The sequence below is a fragment of the Danio rerio genome, chromosome 9 (genome assembly GCF_049306965.1).
Source record: "Danio rerio strain Tuebingen ecotype United States chromosome 9, GRCz12tu, whole genome shotgun sequence".
Classification (NCBI taxonomy): Eukaryota; Metazoa; Chordata; class Actinopteri; order Cypriniformes; family Danionidae; genus Danio; species Danio rerio.
The window spans coordinates 20,631,096-20,648,230 of NC_133184.1; the positions used below are offsets into that span (position 1 = coordinate 20,631,096).

Here is a 17,135-nt window from a genome sequence, read left to right on the forward strand (position 1 = left end):
GAACAAGAGACATCCTGTACGTCTTTATTTACCACAAACACAATTTAAAACACCATCAAAAGCAACACAATGTGTATTTCAAGGAGTCAAGAAACTTTAATTTATTACAAAGTCAGTTTGGGACTCATTGCTCCTTGAAATAAAGTATGTAAATTGTTGTGTCAGGATGTAAAAAGCAGTTGTCCATTTTGAGCGCAGGTTCTTCAGGAATGTCATCTCATCTCCTCCAGATGGCTGTGCAGAAGCGCAGCCCTTGGGAAGTGATAAATCCCAAGAGTCTCGAAGAAAAGGAGATCTTAAATGTTTATTCTTTGCTTTTCTGCTTTGCTTTAATACTTAGTGAAGCAGCCCATGGGGGAGAACTTGCTTGTGTCATCAGGCATCTGTCAGAGGATGAAAAAACAACAACAACTGTATTAGTGGGAGGATATCCTATCACACCAATTCACAAGGCCATAGCATTAAACAGAGACAAATCCTACTGGAAGATGTTTTGATTTTTTTATTATTAATTTAGCTGTCATCAGTTAAACCCTGTTTATAACAAGGACTGTTATTAGAAAGATAAGTATAATGTTTAATTAAAGCTGCAAGCAGCATTGAAAGAGCTCACCATCGCACGGTCGCTTTAAAATGACAGAACATCTTCCAATATGCATTTAAGCTGGTAAATACTAAAAGTACACAACAAAAAGTCAATGATATGTGCCAAATTTACTTCTGTCAGCAGGTAGCGCTACAACTGTTACTGAATATTGGCAGGTAATGTAGATGCTCTAATCATGCATGCTAGTTTTTAGTTATTTTGATAGTTTTATAGTTAACTTTTATAGTTAACATCCTCTTTGATGGCAAAACATTGACCACATCAAGACACACTCTTTGTTGATAACTTAAGAATTTTTTTTAACTTGCCATTGGAATAAAGTGACTTGGTAGCCTAAAGTTGGTAGCCTATCTATCTCATCAAATTTCTTGGAAGAGATTGTTACAGTTTCAAACTGTCCCTCTCCCTCCCCGATCCTCAATGACATCACGCACACACCTTTAAGAGACAGTAATTTCAATTTTTTAAGAAACAACAACAGGTATGTATGTCATACATTTATGTCCTCACTGAGTAACAATGTCCTCTGTTAGTAGTACTAGATAAATACTAAATGTGTTAACGTTACTTAACAGGGCTCGGAAATAAGCCATTTTGGTTTGCATTTAATGTTGTCACTTTTCTGCAGAACCTTCGTATTGCTGATTACTACACATTATACTGTATGCACGCTGATATACAACAGCAATTTTGCTATATTTCCCTATGCAAGCATGAGCTAAATAGATGTTTTACTGTTATGCTATTCTGGCTGAACTGCTGACATCCAACCTCAGTAGATAAGCTGACTTTACCACAACAATTTCAAGTTTGCGTTACGTTCTTAAAAAAAAAAAAAAAAAAAAAAAAAAGGATAAATCTCTTTTAACATAATTTGCTTAATAATAATAATAATAATTCCTTACATTTATATAGCACTTTTCTGGGCACTTAAAGCACAATAGGGGGAATCTCTTTATCCACCACCAGTGTGCAGCATCCACCAGGATGACGCGACGGCAGCTATTTTGCGCCAGACCACAAACCACACACCAGCTGATTGGTGGAGTGATGAAGCTAATTACGAAATGTGGAGGATTAGGAGGCCATGATGGACAGAGGCCAGTGTGCAGATTTGGCCAGGAAACCAGGGTTAAACCCCCTCTTTTTTTGAAGAACATCCTGGGATTTTTAACGACCACAGAGAGTCGGGACCTTGGTTTAACGTCTCATCCGAAAGACGACGCTCACTGAGCAGTCCCCGTCACTATACTGGGGCATTAGGACTCACACAGAGCCCAGGTTGGGCACCCCCTGCTGGCCTCAGTAACACCAATTCCGGCAGCAACCTAACTTTCCCATGTGGTCTCCCATCCAGGTACTGACCGGGCGCAGCCCTGCTTAACTTCAGTGGGTGACCATGTGAGAGTTGCAGAGAGCTAGCTGCCAGCTTAGTTTGTGTGACAACCAGTTATGAAACACGACTTTAGGTTCATGAGATTGTACACATTTTATAAAGACATATTTTTAAAAAATAAAAAAATGTGTTTTATCCAATCGAAAACCACAAAAATAATAAAGAAACACATTTTGAAATCAGCTTTTCAAAATCTAGCTTATTTAGCACTTCCTTTTTATGGCAGGTTGACTCACAAGGAAAAAAAATCTCAATGATTTCTTGCATGTATTTTGCAAAAAGTTACATCAATAGAAGACATGGTAAAAATAATATTGTGGCTCAAAAATAATAAATATGGATAAATTATATTTTTGGGGTCTATATAGTGAGTGTGTGTGTGTGTGTGTGTGTGTGTGTGTGTGTGTGTGTGTGTGTGTGTGTGTGTGTGTGTGTGTGTGTGTGTGTGTGTGTGTGTGTGTGTATAGGAATGCCTTTTGTTCAGTTTGTTCATTTGTTTGTTTTATTAATTCATTCATTAATCTTCATTAATTTTCAACATGGCATATACTGTATGCTGTACACTGAGAAGTTATTTATACAGTATATATGAAAAGTGTTTTTAAATTGAATATTGATTAACTGTAGATGTAATTTCCATGACTTTTCCAAATCCTTGTGGGTTTTTCTGTTTTCCCAACACAAGCCTGGAAAATGCTGTCAAAATTCCATGACTTTTTCCGATTTTCCATGACCATATGAAATTCTGAATGAACTCATCAAGGGTGAAACTGTAAAAGTACATTTTAATTTTTGGGTGAACTATCCCAAAGGTCTAAAGTTTAAGTGTAAATTGTCTGTATATTCAAAGAAAATACACTTTTACTACAGTGTTGTCATGAACATTTACGAGTTGACACAACTGTTTAAATAAAGGTTGAATGAGACATTATTGTGTAGCATCTATTTTGAAATGACACTTTATTTATACAATTCCCAGTTTCTATCCAGCTTAGCACTATTTCTATGACTTTTTTCCACATAATGAGCCTCAAATTGTGTTGAATTAGAGGTTCATGTCAATTTTGTATCCTCCAGAGCTATATCATTTATAAGGTTCACAAGACACAGAGAACACAGTAATATCTTTCCCAGAACGAGGTAATCGTGTGCATAACTATCCCTTCACGCCTTGAGGCGGTGTTAGCAGTTATCTCTATATGACATCAGCGAGGAAGAAGGTTTAATGGGGTTCAATTTGTGTCACGGGCGAAATCAAAGAACATCATTTCTTGGTGAAATTTAAATTCCTTCCCCAGGACAAATGGCGAAGGATGTCACCGAGGTCTTAATGAGGACATCAACAAGCATGTCCTAGGACACAAAGATCCTCTTCGCATTTTTAATTGTTCAGAAACAATCCAGCCGGTTCAGAAATCACACGGTCACACTTGTCCTGCATTACAAATTTGAACGTTAATTGCATATGCGACTCTTAAAAGGCGTCTCATTCTGACTGGTGTGACCACCAGGGAGCAGGTTCAGATGTGGGCTTTTCATGTTAATTGGTCACCTTCATTATTGTTCATTTAAATAAATGCACCACTCTATCAGGACCATCTTCAACATTGATTGGGCTTGGCCCATGAGCACTAAATAATTGGATGGCTTGTTTTTTATGTTTAAATATTGGCCTTTTGGCAAATTTACTAAAAAAAATGCAATTAATGTCATGTTCAAATTTCAAAGACTTCATAGGTTGAGACAATCACATTTATCTTAGCGCTTTGAATGCCACTGAATATATCAGATGTACTTCTGCTCAGTTGATAATTGCGAATGGCTTTAATAAAAAGATCCTCTTTTTGTGTCTGGAGAAACATGAACAAGCTGGTTAATTATGAATTTAGGCCTACTGCAAATTGTAATTAACACTTTTAAATTGTTATGTTATATTATATTTAGCATTCTAGTTGAAGTTGAGATATTATTTAGCATTTTATTGAGACATATATAATGATTGTTCATCTAAAAACTGAACATTTACATTTATATTTATTCATTTAGCAGACACTTTTAATCAAATGTGGGATTCAAGTTATAAAAAGTGATTCATAACTTTTTAAGAACTTTGGCTTTCATCGCCATTTACAGTAAAAAAACAATAATGAATTGGGGCTACAAAAACACAAACGTTTTAAAACACGATTTAAACTGCATGTTTTTGAAAATCAAATATTATCAAATTACATGGTAATGGCATCACATGCACCACCTCTGTACACTATAACATGGTTTTGCACATTGCAAATTCAGTCTATACACTGTTAATGCTTTCCTGTGGAATCAACAGTAACTTACTGTAAATCAATTACAGCTTAAATACTGTATTTACATTCACAGCCCCACATCACTGTATATGTATTCACAATATTGCATATCTGTACTGTAAAATATACAATCATTTTAACAATGCAACTTAAAAATACAGTATATACAATAATATTGTACAGTCATAAGTGAGTACTTCCAACAAAAACAAACTATATTGGCAGAATGAGAAATTATTTATTTATTTATTTATTTATTTTACTGTAGCACATTCCTAGCAGGCACACAACCCTATAAAATGTTTATATTAGATTAGATTTAGATCTTGACGTCAGATGACCAAAATTTAACGTCTAGCCAGCGTCCAAGGACAACGTTATTTTGATGTCCAATAACGACGTCAAATGACATTGATATTTGGTTGATTTTGGGTTGTGTAAGAAAGTGACAGATATCCAACATCTGATAGATGTCATAGTGGTGACGTCCACACAACGTCAAGGTGTAACATGATTAGACATTGACATTTGGTTGATTTTAGGTTGAACATTGGACTTCGACGTTAGCCTGACGGGTTCTGACGTCAACCCAATTTTCATTACCAAACAAAATCAAACATCCCCACAACGTTGGGGTTCGTTGGGGTACAACATCAATATGACGCCATGTTGACGTCCTGTGCCTGCAGGCTTTCTTCTACACTGCCACCCATACCTGCCATCATTTGTCTTTGACATATTTGGAGACAGGGGGGTGGAGTTGTCTACCACTGACGATGCTACTGCAGCTATTCAAATCCCCAAATCTACCATCTGTTCAGAAATCAACAGTGCAACTGTAACGTTTGTTGCCAGAATGAGGTAAAAAAATGCTTTATGATTTGAGATTTGAATATCATCAATTGTGTGAGGGGATGAGCTTCATACAAAATCTGGCAACTTGACAAACATCAACAAAAAGTGATTTTGGTAACTTTATTGGGTCATACAAATTACGTGAGTCTCCTGGGTGAAACTAAATGGGGTGTTGGCGGGGAAAATGGATGTGATGGCAGATATTGCACCACCTACTGGCCTGGCATGCATAATACAGCAGTTTTAATCATTGTCCTGGATCCCTGTGAAAACAAAAAAACCTTTCTATATTTAGTACCCATTAATGTACCATTAGTATCATGACTCATGTTCAGCAAAAAAAAAGTATGTGTTTTCTGCAAATTGCAAATGCAGTGTTTTTGTTTCTTAAGCATATCGATTAAGTAAGTAATTAACAGAGAATACAGTTAATTCCTATGCATTACTGTCGGAATGGCTATAATTATATGGCTTGCACTGAGCCCTCCGTTAGACCATTAGTATAGCTGGCACACAAAGTCTGTCTAGATGTTTTCTAGTTCTGAAGGACTACGTCTCCCTGTATGAAGGACTCGTCCTCTCAATGCCCTTCTGCCTTTAATGATTCTAATTCCCCATGCAGATACCAGTCATTTGCCTCAGTTGAATAATTCTGGCCTTGCTTTAACCCTGGGGCTGTAGTTACCACAGTGCTGAAGAAGACCTGCTACTGGGACCCCGTTTTGTAAGTGCACTGCCCCTCACTTGATCATCTCAAAGACTAAAGGTGTCATTGAGTGCTGCTATCTATGCATTGGACTGATTAATAATGTGGACATTAACTGTGAAGTGTGTGCTCAATGGAAATATGTCACTGTACATTTGTATGTGTGTATGTGTGTGTGTGTGTGTGTGTGTGTGTGTGTGTGTGTGTGTGTGTGTGTGTGTGTGTGTGTGTGTGTGTGTGTGTGTGTGTGTGTGTGTGTGTGCTGGTTTTGGCTGTTTACAAGAACAAATTTGTATAATGATATGGACCTACAATGCTGAGGTAGTTTATGAGGACATGTCCTGTGTCCTCGAAATTCTAAACGTTTAAAAGTACTCTATAAAGAAAATCTAGGTATACCTAGTCATAGTTGAACAGTACGAGATTGAAATGGCTATACAGTAAGCCTCAGACAACATTCCTTACCTGTTATCATATAAATTACATTAGTGTAAAATCCCAGTGAAAAATAGGTCAATCGGAACACAAAACAGACTGTTGGGTGACTAAAGGAGCACACCCTCAATATTTGCATGTACTATGTCACATTCTACATCATCCAGGCCTGACAAGCAGACGCATTATCAGAAGATCATCAGCCAAAATACAGAATGAAATGTCGTACAAGGGGGAATTTCCTCCCTTATTTTTAAGTGTGTCAAAGTTTTTATTAAACTGACTATGTATGTGGGGCTCTTATTTTGAAAATAGGAGATGCCAACTGATCCAAAACTCTGTTTGTTTAAAAAAAAAAAAAAAAAAAAAAAAAAAAAAAAATATATATATATATATATATATATATATATATATATATATATATCTGTAGAGTAGCCGTAGAGAGAGAGAGCAATGAGAGCTGCAAGCTCAATAATATTCAGGAGCATTCCAAATATGGTCAAAAACTACCTTCTTATTCTACAGCAGTGGTACTCAACCCTGTTCCTGGAGACCGACCTTCCTGAAAAGTTCAGCTCCAACTCTGATCAAACACACCTGAACCAATTAATTAGGACCTGAACAGCACTTGATAATTACAGGCAAGCGTGTTTGATCAGGGTTGCAACTGAAATCTGCAGGACGATCTAAAGGAACAGTGTTGGTCACCCCTCTTCTAGAGGTATTTTTAGGACTTTTATATAAGCATTTGAAACCAATTGTTGAGAATGTTTAACTTACCCAAGCCACATACCTACTATGTAGTAGATATCAGATAGTAATTGAACTTACTATTTAATACAGAATATGGCACCTTTAAGAATCATGCTTAACAAGGTCTTTTGACATTCAAAATTTACCACAGGTTTGTAGTGAGGGTTGGGATTAGGGGTAGGGTAAGGCGATATGTTATACATTTTTTACAGTATAAATCACATTTACGAGTCCTCATAAACTACAAAAACCAAAATGTGTGTGAGCCTAAAATCTGTTTTCTAAAATCAGCACCTAAAAATCTTGTAACAAAGTCTACTGGTTCAATTTGATCCTGTTTCAGGAAACCAATACTGTCAAAATTGCTAATCAAGCAGATGACTTGATACCCACAGACAACTTTTAGATTGAAACAACTCTTCTGAAAAGAGAAAGGCAATTTGTTTAGTTTCTGATCATTCTCATACACATTTTTTTTTTCCAGATTCATCCGTTAGGTTGTCATTTTAGGTCTCCATTGGCAAGAACGAAAACCTACAGCAATTCATTTATTCCAATTATTGTGATTCATATATATATATATATATATATATATATATATATATATATATATATATATATATATATATATATATATATATATATATATATATATATATATACACAAAGGCATTTGTTTCAGTGTCTGCGAGTAGATGCTGCATTTTACCTTTGTAGGGCAGTATGACATGGGACAGTCTGTTGCTGTTTTCTTCCCAGGGGCAGATGGACTGGAGTCAGTATATTAGCTCCCTGCTACTACTAGAGCAATCAGGCAGAACGCATTTATCACCATGAAGATGTGGATACTAAATTACAGTGATGAGACCCAGATCTGCTTGTTTGCATACATACATATGTTTGTCTTGATAAAACACGTCTCAAACATGCACTATAATACAGTATATTGTGGCATAAAGATATATTTACATTTATTATATTTATAATACAGTATATTGTGGTATAAATATATAGTGACTATTTTAATAATTCACAATTTATTACATATTGATATTGGTATATACTACAATCTCATTAAAATGTAAATGCTTTTTAATATGTTACTAATAATGATTCTAAAAAACATGCCATTGTTGTAGTAAGTAATTGTATGATGGTCTATTGATGTTCACGCCAGTTTGAAAATTTTCAAATATATCAACAATCATTAATATGAATTACTAATATATTTTATAAAATTCACTCATGTAATCATCAAATTAAACTGTAATCTGATTATGAACATAAAGATGTAATCTAATTACAAGTACTTCATAGTTGGAATCTGATTTTGCAGTCCAGACCGATGCTTCAGTTTTCATCATGTCAGATATGTTAAGAATAATTACTGTGAATAATTATTGAGACACCTTAATGGCTTAATGAGATAGTTCACCCCAAAATGAGAATTTACTTACTATACTTGCACTCAAGTGTTTCAAAACCTTTATGAGTTTCATTCTTCTGTTTTTTTAAAGAAAGCTGAAAACCTGTCACCTTTGACTTTCATAGTAAGAAAAACAATGGACAATGATTACAGGCTTCCAACATTTTTCAAAATATCTGCTTTTGTGTTCAACAATCATAAAGGTACAGTAAATGAAACCAGAATTTTAAGTTTTGGGTGAACTACCACTTTAAATTTCTGCCAAACATCCACTATTTCGTTAAAAAAAAATAATAATAAATTGTATTTGTATCTATTTTGTAATCTAAATTAGCACTGTGCCTTCAAATAAATTATTACTTAGCATGTTACTGTGAACTTGTGGATCAGTACACCTCCTCTAAACATCAACAGGAACACTAAACCTATCTAATTTCACAGATGAGATAACTTACTTTATATTACTGTCTGGAAACATAGTTAGCGCATTACCATTAAACGTCTGCCGGCCTGGGGCGATTCTACGAACAGAGAAGACAGATAAATGTTTCAGAGGATTCTCTGTGGGACTTCTCCAAGCGCACACAGAAAGGCTCTCTCTAATATGAAAAGGAGATTTTAATATATTTTAAAGACACCCTCTGCAGCAAATAGAAATTGTTGTTTTGTCTCATTATTGCAGGCTAGGATTGGTGTGCTTGGGGGCAAGATGGATCACCAGTGGGCTTATTACCATTATTAGCACATTTAGTGCCAGTCCCTGTTGCCAACCTTGCTGATTGTAGGAAAACATCTCTCTAATAACCTTAACGAGTATAATGCCCCGGGATGCGCCGTGTCCTCCTTAGAGAGAGGGTGTAATGTGCTCGGGGCCACACATCCGCTATCCGTCCAAAGTCACCCGCCGCACAGCTCCCGCTGCCTCGCTGGCTCGGGTTTCTTTGCTGTGGGGCAGTAATCTCCTGTCTGCTCCACTTTACCATACGACAAGAATTACACCCACGAGGAACTGAGCCACAGATTCTTCAGATGGATGGAGCGTAAAATTGATAAGAATATTAAATTTGCCATAGACAATGCTATAACCTGCTGTAACATCAACCGAAAAGATGGACAAGAATGTGGGATGATAACAGTTTTAGTTTTTGTTTTTGTATAGAATTTGTGGTGCATGAAGGATATAGGCTACATGTAGTTATCTATATACAGTTGAAGTCAGAATTCTTAGCCCCCTGAATATTAGCCCTCCTGTATATTTTTTTCGCCATTCTGTGTAAAGGAGAAAAGATTTTTTTGAAACACATTTCTAAACATAATAGTTTTAATAACTCATAATAACTGATTTATTTTATCTTTGCCATGATGACAGTACATAATATTTTACTAGGTATTTTTAAGATACTAGTATTATTCAGCTTAGATTGACATTTAAAGGCTTAAAAAGGTTAATTAGGTTAACTAGAAAGGTTAAGGTAATTAGGCAAGTTATTTTATAACAATGGTTTGTTCTGTAGACTATTGGGAAAAAATAGCTTAAAGTGGCTAATAATTTTTACCTTAAAATTAAAAAAAAAAAAAAAACTTTAATTCTAGCCGAAATAAAACAAATAAGACTTTTTCCAGGAGAAAAAATATTACCATATATATATATTTCAAATATATATTTACATATACAGTTTCAACTCTGATGTTTGAGAAAATATAAGGGGTCACTAACTTTATTCATCTTGTGTTTTTAATTTACATTTTTGAAAAACAGCAATAATAAAAATATAGCATGAGAGTAATTTATCTTTACTTATCTTCTTAATACAGTGCTGTTTATTTTAAAAATAAATTATGGATAATAAGATGACTAAATGATTTACATGATAAAATGATAAATCATAAATAATTGGCATGAGGTATTTATGAATGATTTTACCATTTTCTTTTCAATTTATATGTGTAGTTATTTATTGAACTATGCTTGAAACTGTCACACCATAAAATGGTTTTGAGATTTGGCAAATATGTTTAAAAGTTACAGGCTAACACAGTAGTTGTTATAACAGGAGGTCAATGGAAGACAATGAAATGTTTTACTGTTTACTTCATTTTTAATGATGACAATAATATTATATTCAGATTTGTCATGTGTGACAGAGAAAATGCAACATCATGTCAACAACCCATATATATTGGTAAAACCATTTTGCTTCTTAGAATGTTCATTTTTGGTTCTCAGAACGTTTCCAGAATGTTTTCAGAGAGTTTTTTTCTTTCTTTTTTTTTGTGCATGTTTGGGGAACATTCCTGGAATGTTCTTATTTGGTTACCAAAAAATAACAAAATGGGAACCAAACATAGGAACCATATTGGAACATTAAAGGAACATTCTTTGCTGAGGTCTTACCTCATTGTGTGCAAATTTGAAAAGAAGTCAAACATTTTGTTTATGTTTTGATTATAAATTTAAGTTGGTATTGATGTGGCATCTAACATATTGTAACATACACATGCTGATGCCCTTCCAGCCATAACCCATCACTCGGAAACACCCCGACACACTCACACACACTACGGTCAATTTTAGTATACCCAATTCACCTATACCACATGTCTTTGGACTTGTGGGGGAAACCGAAGGAACCTGAAGGAAACACACATGAACACGGGGAGAACATGCAAACTCCACACAGAAATGCCAACTGACCCAGCCAAGGCTCGAACCAGCGACCCTCTTGCTGTGAGGTAAACGTGCTACTCACTGGGCCACCGGGACGCCTATTCCTTTGGTTTTTTTTATTATTGACTAATAGTTTTCATATGAAACAGATGTTATCTTATTTGAAACTGTGTTTTTAACTGAAAATGATTTGCTAAAGAAAGTGTTGTCATTACCCCAAATCTTTACAATAGAAATATTTAATATTATATAGAAATGATGTTTTATTAAGCACTGGAATGTTATTTTTCTTCTTAGTTAGGCTTACAGATTGCACAATGTAATGTAATGATGCAGTATCTGAATTTGAACAAAAGTGCATGTATAATGTGCTTATTCAATTAAAAAGCACTGATAGTCCAGGTTACTTATGAAATGTAGTCTGTTAGTTTTCTGCCAAGGAAAGTATAGTAAAAGTTTGTTTTTACTATATATTTACAACAAAATATACAGCATTGTTTTGATAAATGTTAAAGTAAAAGTATAAAAAAACATTTTATTTATTTATTTATTTATTTATTTATTCATTCATTCATTTAATAGCATCACAGTTAGGACATACAATGTGCATAATTTCATTCAAATTTTTCTGCATTTTAATAATATTTTCTCACTCCTTGTACATTTTAAATCGTGAGGTTGGTGTGATGAATTGTTTCAGAGTAAAACTCAATTATATGAGTTCATAAAAACTGCATGTATAACAATTATGGAAGAATTGGGGAAAATCATAATTTCCAATGAATTATAGCATATTACACCTCAGGACATTGCTGAAAAGTTACAGATAATCAGCTTTGTGCAGGCGAGTAAACTGAGGAGTAGAGCACTGCCCTCTAAAGGACGTCAGAAGAACTGTGACACACACTCAATCTCGTTGCCGGTGACGTCACGCCCAGCATGGGATCATGTGCTGGAAAGTCAGTTGTGCTGCTGACAAACAACGAAATCGGGACCTTTGAGTGGATCGATAGTCTGTCAGGCTCAGACAATTAAGCGGAGAAACTAGTTTTTGTTTTAAATAAGTTGAATAACCAAGTCTACTTTAAGTCGTCATGGCGTCTCTGTTTAAAAAGAAGACTGTCGACGGTAAGACACTTTGTTAATTGTTTAAATATAGTTTTTGATGGTTTTAGATGCTGCACCTGTTTGCCTGCTGCATCTTCTGCAACATTATCAGCGTTTACAACAGTTTTGTTTACGTAGTGTAGTAGATGTGAAGTATTTATTACGTTAAGTGTTTATCTAGACATTCGCTGTTTACAGTAATTTAACAGTGCATTAATGTTACTTATAATAAGTGTTTAATTTACATTTAAGCGAGAGTTTGATTTATATCTGTCTGTCAGGGAACTATGTTATGTATCATAGTGTACATCAAACTAGCGTGTAATGTGATAAAAAGTGATAAACTACTTTATTTTTTTGTTAAAATTGACAAAGCTAATCTGCCTCACATTAGGATTACTTAAGGTTAGATCATATTGGTCACATATATTTTGCTGCTTTGTACTTTATTTATTTGTTTAATATATGTTTTGTTTTTTTCCATAGGTTTGCAGCTTTTTATGTTTGTTATTGTTCTGTGTTATACATGTTTAATGCTTGCTTAGTTGGATAGTTTAGCTGCCCTTCATGACTTAACTAATTATTCATCCAGTTCAACAAATGATCAGTAGAAACCCTCATTCGTCATTCATGCCTATTACTTATACATAGATTTTAACCTTTCTTTCTTTCTTTCTTTCTTTCTTTCTTTCTTTCTTTCTTTCTTTCTTTCTTTCTCTAGTGATTTGATTTTGCATTTTCACCATCAACATTTGCTTAAAATATTATAATTATTATAATTTTTTTGTTGTTTCCTGAATCCTGAAGAGACGATTTCTATATACACACACACACACACACACACACACACACACACACACACACACACACACACACACAAATATGTTTGCAGTTTATTCAAATCACTTATTTAAAATAAGCTAAAACGATACAGTTCTTGGTCATTTTTGGGACCACCTAATAGTTTTATGTTCGATCTACTTCAATTTGTAAAAGCTTATTAAGTCAACTTAAGTCATTCATGCTGTCCCAACACAAATCAATTGTGTGTAACCCAGCATTTTTTACAGTTGCCGTTAATGATTTATAAATGATTTGTGATTATCAGTCAAGCAAGAGAGAAGCATTTTAACTCAGAATATATCATTTGAATTAATCATAGTTTTGACTTACGTTGTGAAATTTTTGCCGTGGTCAAGTTGAATAATTTTCATCATTTTCCAGTCTTTGTCCTCCTGACCTTGGTGCCAAGGTGAGCCGAGAGTCATGGTGCCAGTATATCCTCTCAGATGGCAGAGCTGATGGAGCTCGCTGAGTTTTGTGGACGATCACCCTCCCTCAATAATACGTTTACAATACGTCATCTTTTACGTACACTTGTACGTGTACACAAACTCTCTAGGTTTAGGCATGCGCACTTAACAAACTTATATGGATAAGCATGAACAATTTTTTTCATAAACTTTATGAGTTTCCTTAGACTTTTTTATTTTATACAGTTTTTAAAAAGTTTTTGTTCTATTTGTTAGATATGTGTTCTTTTTAAATTTACACTTTAGATTTTTTTATTATAATATTCTATTAATATAAGATTTTTTATTATACATATATATATATATATATATATATATATATATATATGTATATATATATATATATATATATATATATATATGTATAGTCTAATATTCTTATTTTTGTTGTATTTCATTTCATTTAATGCTTTCTAATAACTTTTTCTCCATCTTTAAAAGATTTATATATTTATATATATATATATATATATATATATATATATATATATATATATATATATATATATATCAAATAATTTGCAGATTTGACTTTAAATTTATATTTATCTTTAAAAACTTTTTTTCAAATATTGTTTTTTATTTGTTCACTTTTACCTTGTCTTTTCCCTTATAATATAAAACGTCACATCTTTTAAAAAATGTTATTTAACTACTATATATTATACATATTCATAATATTATTTAACTACATTAACTTGGTATCTTATTTTAAATGCATTTTTCTTTTTGTTTTATGCTTTTTTATTTTGCTATTTCATTTTGTTTAATGCTTTGTAATAACTTTTTGAGTGTTTTTCTTAAACTTTTTTCATATTTTTTTCCCACATAATTTGTTGATTTTTATTTCTTTTGACTTAAACGATTCTACAGATTTTAAATCTCAATTTAAAAAAAACTTATTTCATTTAATACATTTTTAATAAAAATTTTTTACTTTTACCTTGTTTTCGCTTCTGATATAAAATATCGTACTCTTTAAAAAATAAAGTTAAAATCAACAATTACCCCACAAACCGACTTAGTTTATTTATTTAATTAATTTAAAATCTTATTTTATTTTATTTATTTTTTATTTTTCACTATTAACTCTTTTTCTCCTTAAACATATTGTGGGGCTTCTAATATTGACCATTTCATCTCATGGGATGTTTTCATGATTGGCATTCATGAGGGCACACGGTGAGCTGATTGCTGCTGTGTAAGAGTGTGTGTTTTCCCTAAAGGCGATGTACAGCACACTCTGGCATCTTAGAGATGGAAATATGAAGATGAACATAAGGCTCACTTTCCTGTTTCACTTCGGCTCATAAAATCCTGTTCCATTTTCAGAAATATTCTAAGATCTCATTAAATCAGTCAAATAATTCCAAATATCTATATAAAGGAAAATGTTGCATTCCTTTATTTCAAGTGTTTGTGTGTGTGTGTGTGTGTGTGTGTGTGTGTGTGTGTGTACCTGTCTGTATAATGCAGCACAAGCAATGTTTAAATTTTTGTAATCTTTTTCTTAGATTCTTCTTGTAATCTCTGTCTGTCTGTCTGTCTGTCTGTCTGTGTGTCTGTCTGTCTGTCTGTCTCTCTGTGTCTGTCTGTCTGTCATCTAATACAACCTAAAATGCTAAGCTGAAACATGGGTAACTTATTTAATAAATATATTTTTAAATATATACAGTGTTTCTATCCCTCTATGCAATAATAAAAACATTTTATTTAAATTTAAAATAGCTCTTTAGATCGATGGATGGATGAATGGATGGATGGATGAATGGATTAAAAAATTATTTAAATGTATTTTTATTGTTTAATTCGGGGGTGTCCAAACTCGGTCCTGGAGGACCAGTTCCAACTTGCTTCAACACACCTGCCAGGAAGTTTCTAGTATACCTAGTAAAGCTGCGGTCACAGTAGAGTTTGTGTGTGAGAAATTCTGCCATACGGCGCTACGAAAAGGGGTGGGATCAAACAAGATTATTAGACATTAAAAAAGCAAGCGATTGCTCTGTGTTTTAAATTTCTGTCCAGAGAAGTCATGTTTTGATCCTCGGTTGGTCTCACGCAGTCAAGTGATGCAATTTCGCAGGTCAGATAATAAATGAATATAATGATTGTTATTTATTTGAAAATAGAAATGTCTTTTGAATGCATCAATTTTTTTTTAAACTCTTATTTTGAACTTTGTGTATAATGTGTGTTAATAAATGTCCTGCCAGACGTTTTGTGTTGTCAGGGATATACTAAATCACTTTAACATCTTTTTGTGGAAGAATAAGACAAGGGAAAGAAGAAGACACACACAAAAAAAATCTGTTTCAGATCAGTGAACTGTATGAGGATTTTGCAGACGGTTTTTATTGCATTTTTTTTTCCTGCCCCGTCCTGTCACAGATATCATTAAAGAGCAGTCCAAGGAGCTGAGAGGCACCCAGAGACAAATCACCAGAGACAGAGCTGCCCTGGAGAGACAGGAGAGGCAAATGGTAAGTGGAACAAAGCACTTTCATATCTTTTGAGTTCAACTCCCCACGTCCACCTCTTCCCTTCCAGCATCATGTGTCATTGTGAGGTAGTCCAGCTTTCATTTCATTCTATTACATCAAAGAATTTAAGTTTTCATCTTACTATTAGTTGCATTAGAAACCGGTAGACTCTGTGGCCTTCATCGCTTTAAGATAAAAGTTTCCATCTCTTAATACCCAAGAGGATGATTTGAGTGTTCTTGTTAGCTACTTTTAAAGCTCGGAAGAATACAGCATGCTCGCTAACTCTCTCCATTTAAGCTAATTGTTTCTATGTAAACATAGAAATGTGCATAATTGCCTCCCGAGAGGGGTTCTTTTTTATTCATCTTTATTGTAATTAAACATGGTTTTGCTTTGTTGTCAATCCCTCTCTTTTTTTTCAAATGACCCATATTGAAAGATAGCTGCAGGGCGGTCACGTTCTGCTGCTGCTGCTGCTTTAATATCCCACTTACTGTACAACAGGGGCTAGAAGTCGGAGAACACATTAAAAAGATGAGGGTCTCTCATTTAAACCCAGAAATTTAAAGACAGTTTTAGATAGTAAATTATTTTTAAAATATATATATATATATATATATATATATATATATATATATATATATATATATATATATATATATATATATATATATATATATATATATAATAAAAATATAAAAATGGGCAAAGCAGTGGCGCAGTAGGTAGTGCTGTCGCCTCACAGCAAGAAGGTCGTTGGTTCGAGCCTCGGCTCAGTTGGCATTTCTGTGTGGAGTTTGCATGTTCTCCCTGCATTTGCGTGGGTATTCTCTGGGTTCTCCGGTTTCCCCCACAGTCCAAAGACATGAGCTACAGGTGAATTGGGTAGGCTAAATTGTCTGTAGTGTTTGAGTGTGTGTGTGAATGCGTGTGTGGATGTTTCCCAGAGATGGGTTGCGGCTGGGTGTATACCCAAAATGTATACACGCATACATTTTGGGTATACTGGGGAAAGAAAGTTGTAAGTTGGACCAGATTAAACATACAAGTCAATTCTACTTACTTAAAGTGGCTTAA

General features: G+C 34.0%; 1 protein-coding gene and 1 long non-coding RNA gene across 2 annotated transcripts in view; one reads left to right on the forward strand and one right to left on the reverse strand.

Annotated features, from left to right (window-relative positions):
- LOC108191306 (uncharacterized) lies at positions 1–13,621 on the reverse strand. The gene is made up of 2 exons (XR_002459487.3): positions 13,436–13,621; positions 1–383 (listed from the first exon to the last, which is right to left on the reverse strand). It is a non-coding gene; the product is annotated as an uncharacterized lncRNA (long non-coding RNA).
- The window catches only part of chmp2ba (charged multivesicular body protein 2Ba), an 18,382-nt gene continuing 13,496 nt past the window's right edge, over positions 12,250–17,135 (forward strand). The window contains exons 1-2 of the mRNA NM_001123297.1: positions 12,250–12,283; positions 15,964–16,055. Of these exons, the coding sequence (NP_001116769.1) occupies positions 12,250–12,283; positions 15,964–16,055 (126 nt within the window). The remainder of the gene's footprint in view (positions 12,284–15,963; positions 16,056–17,135) is intronic.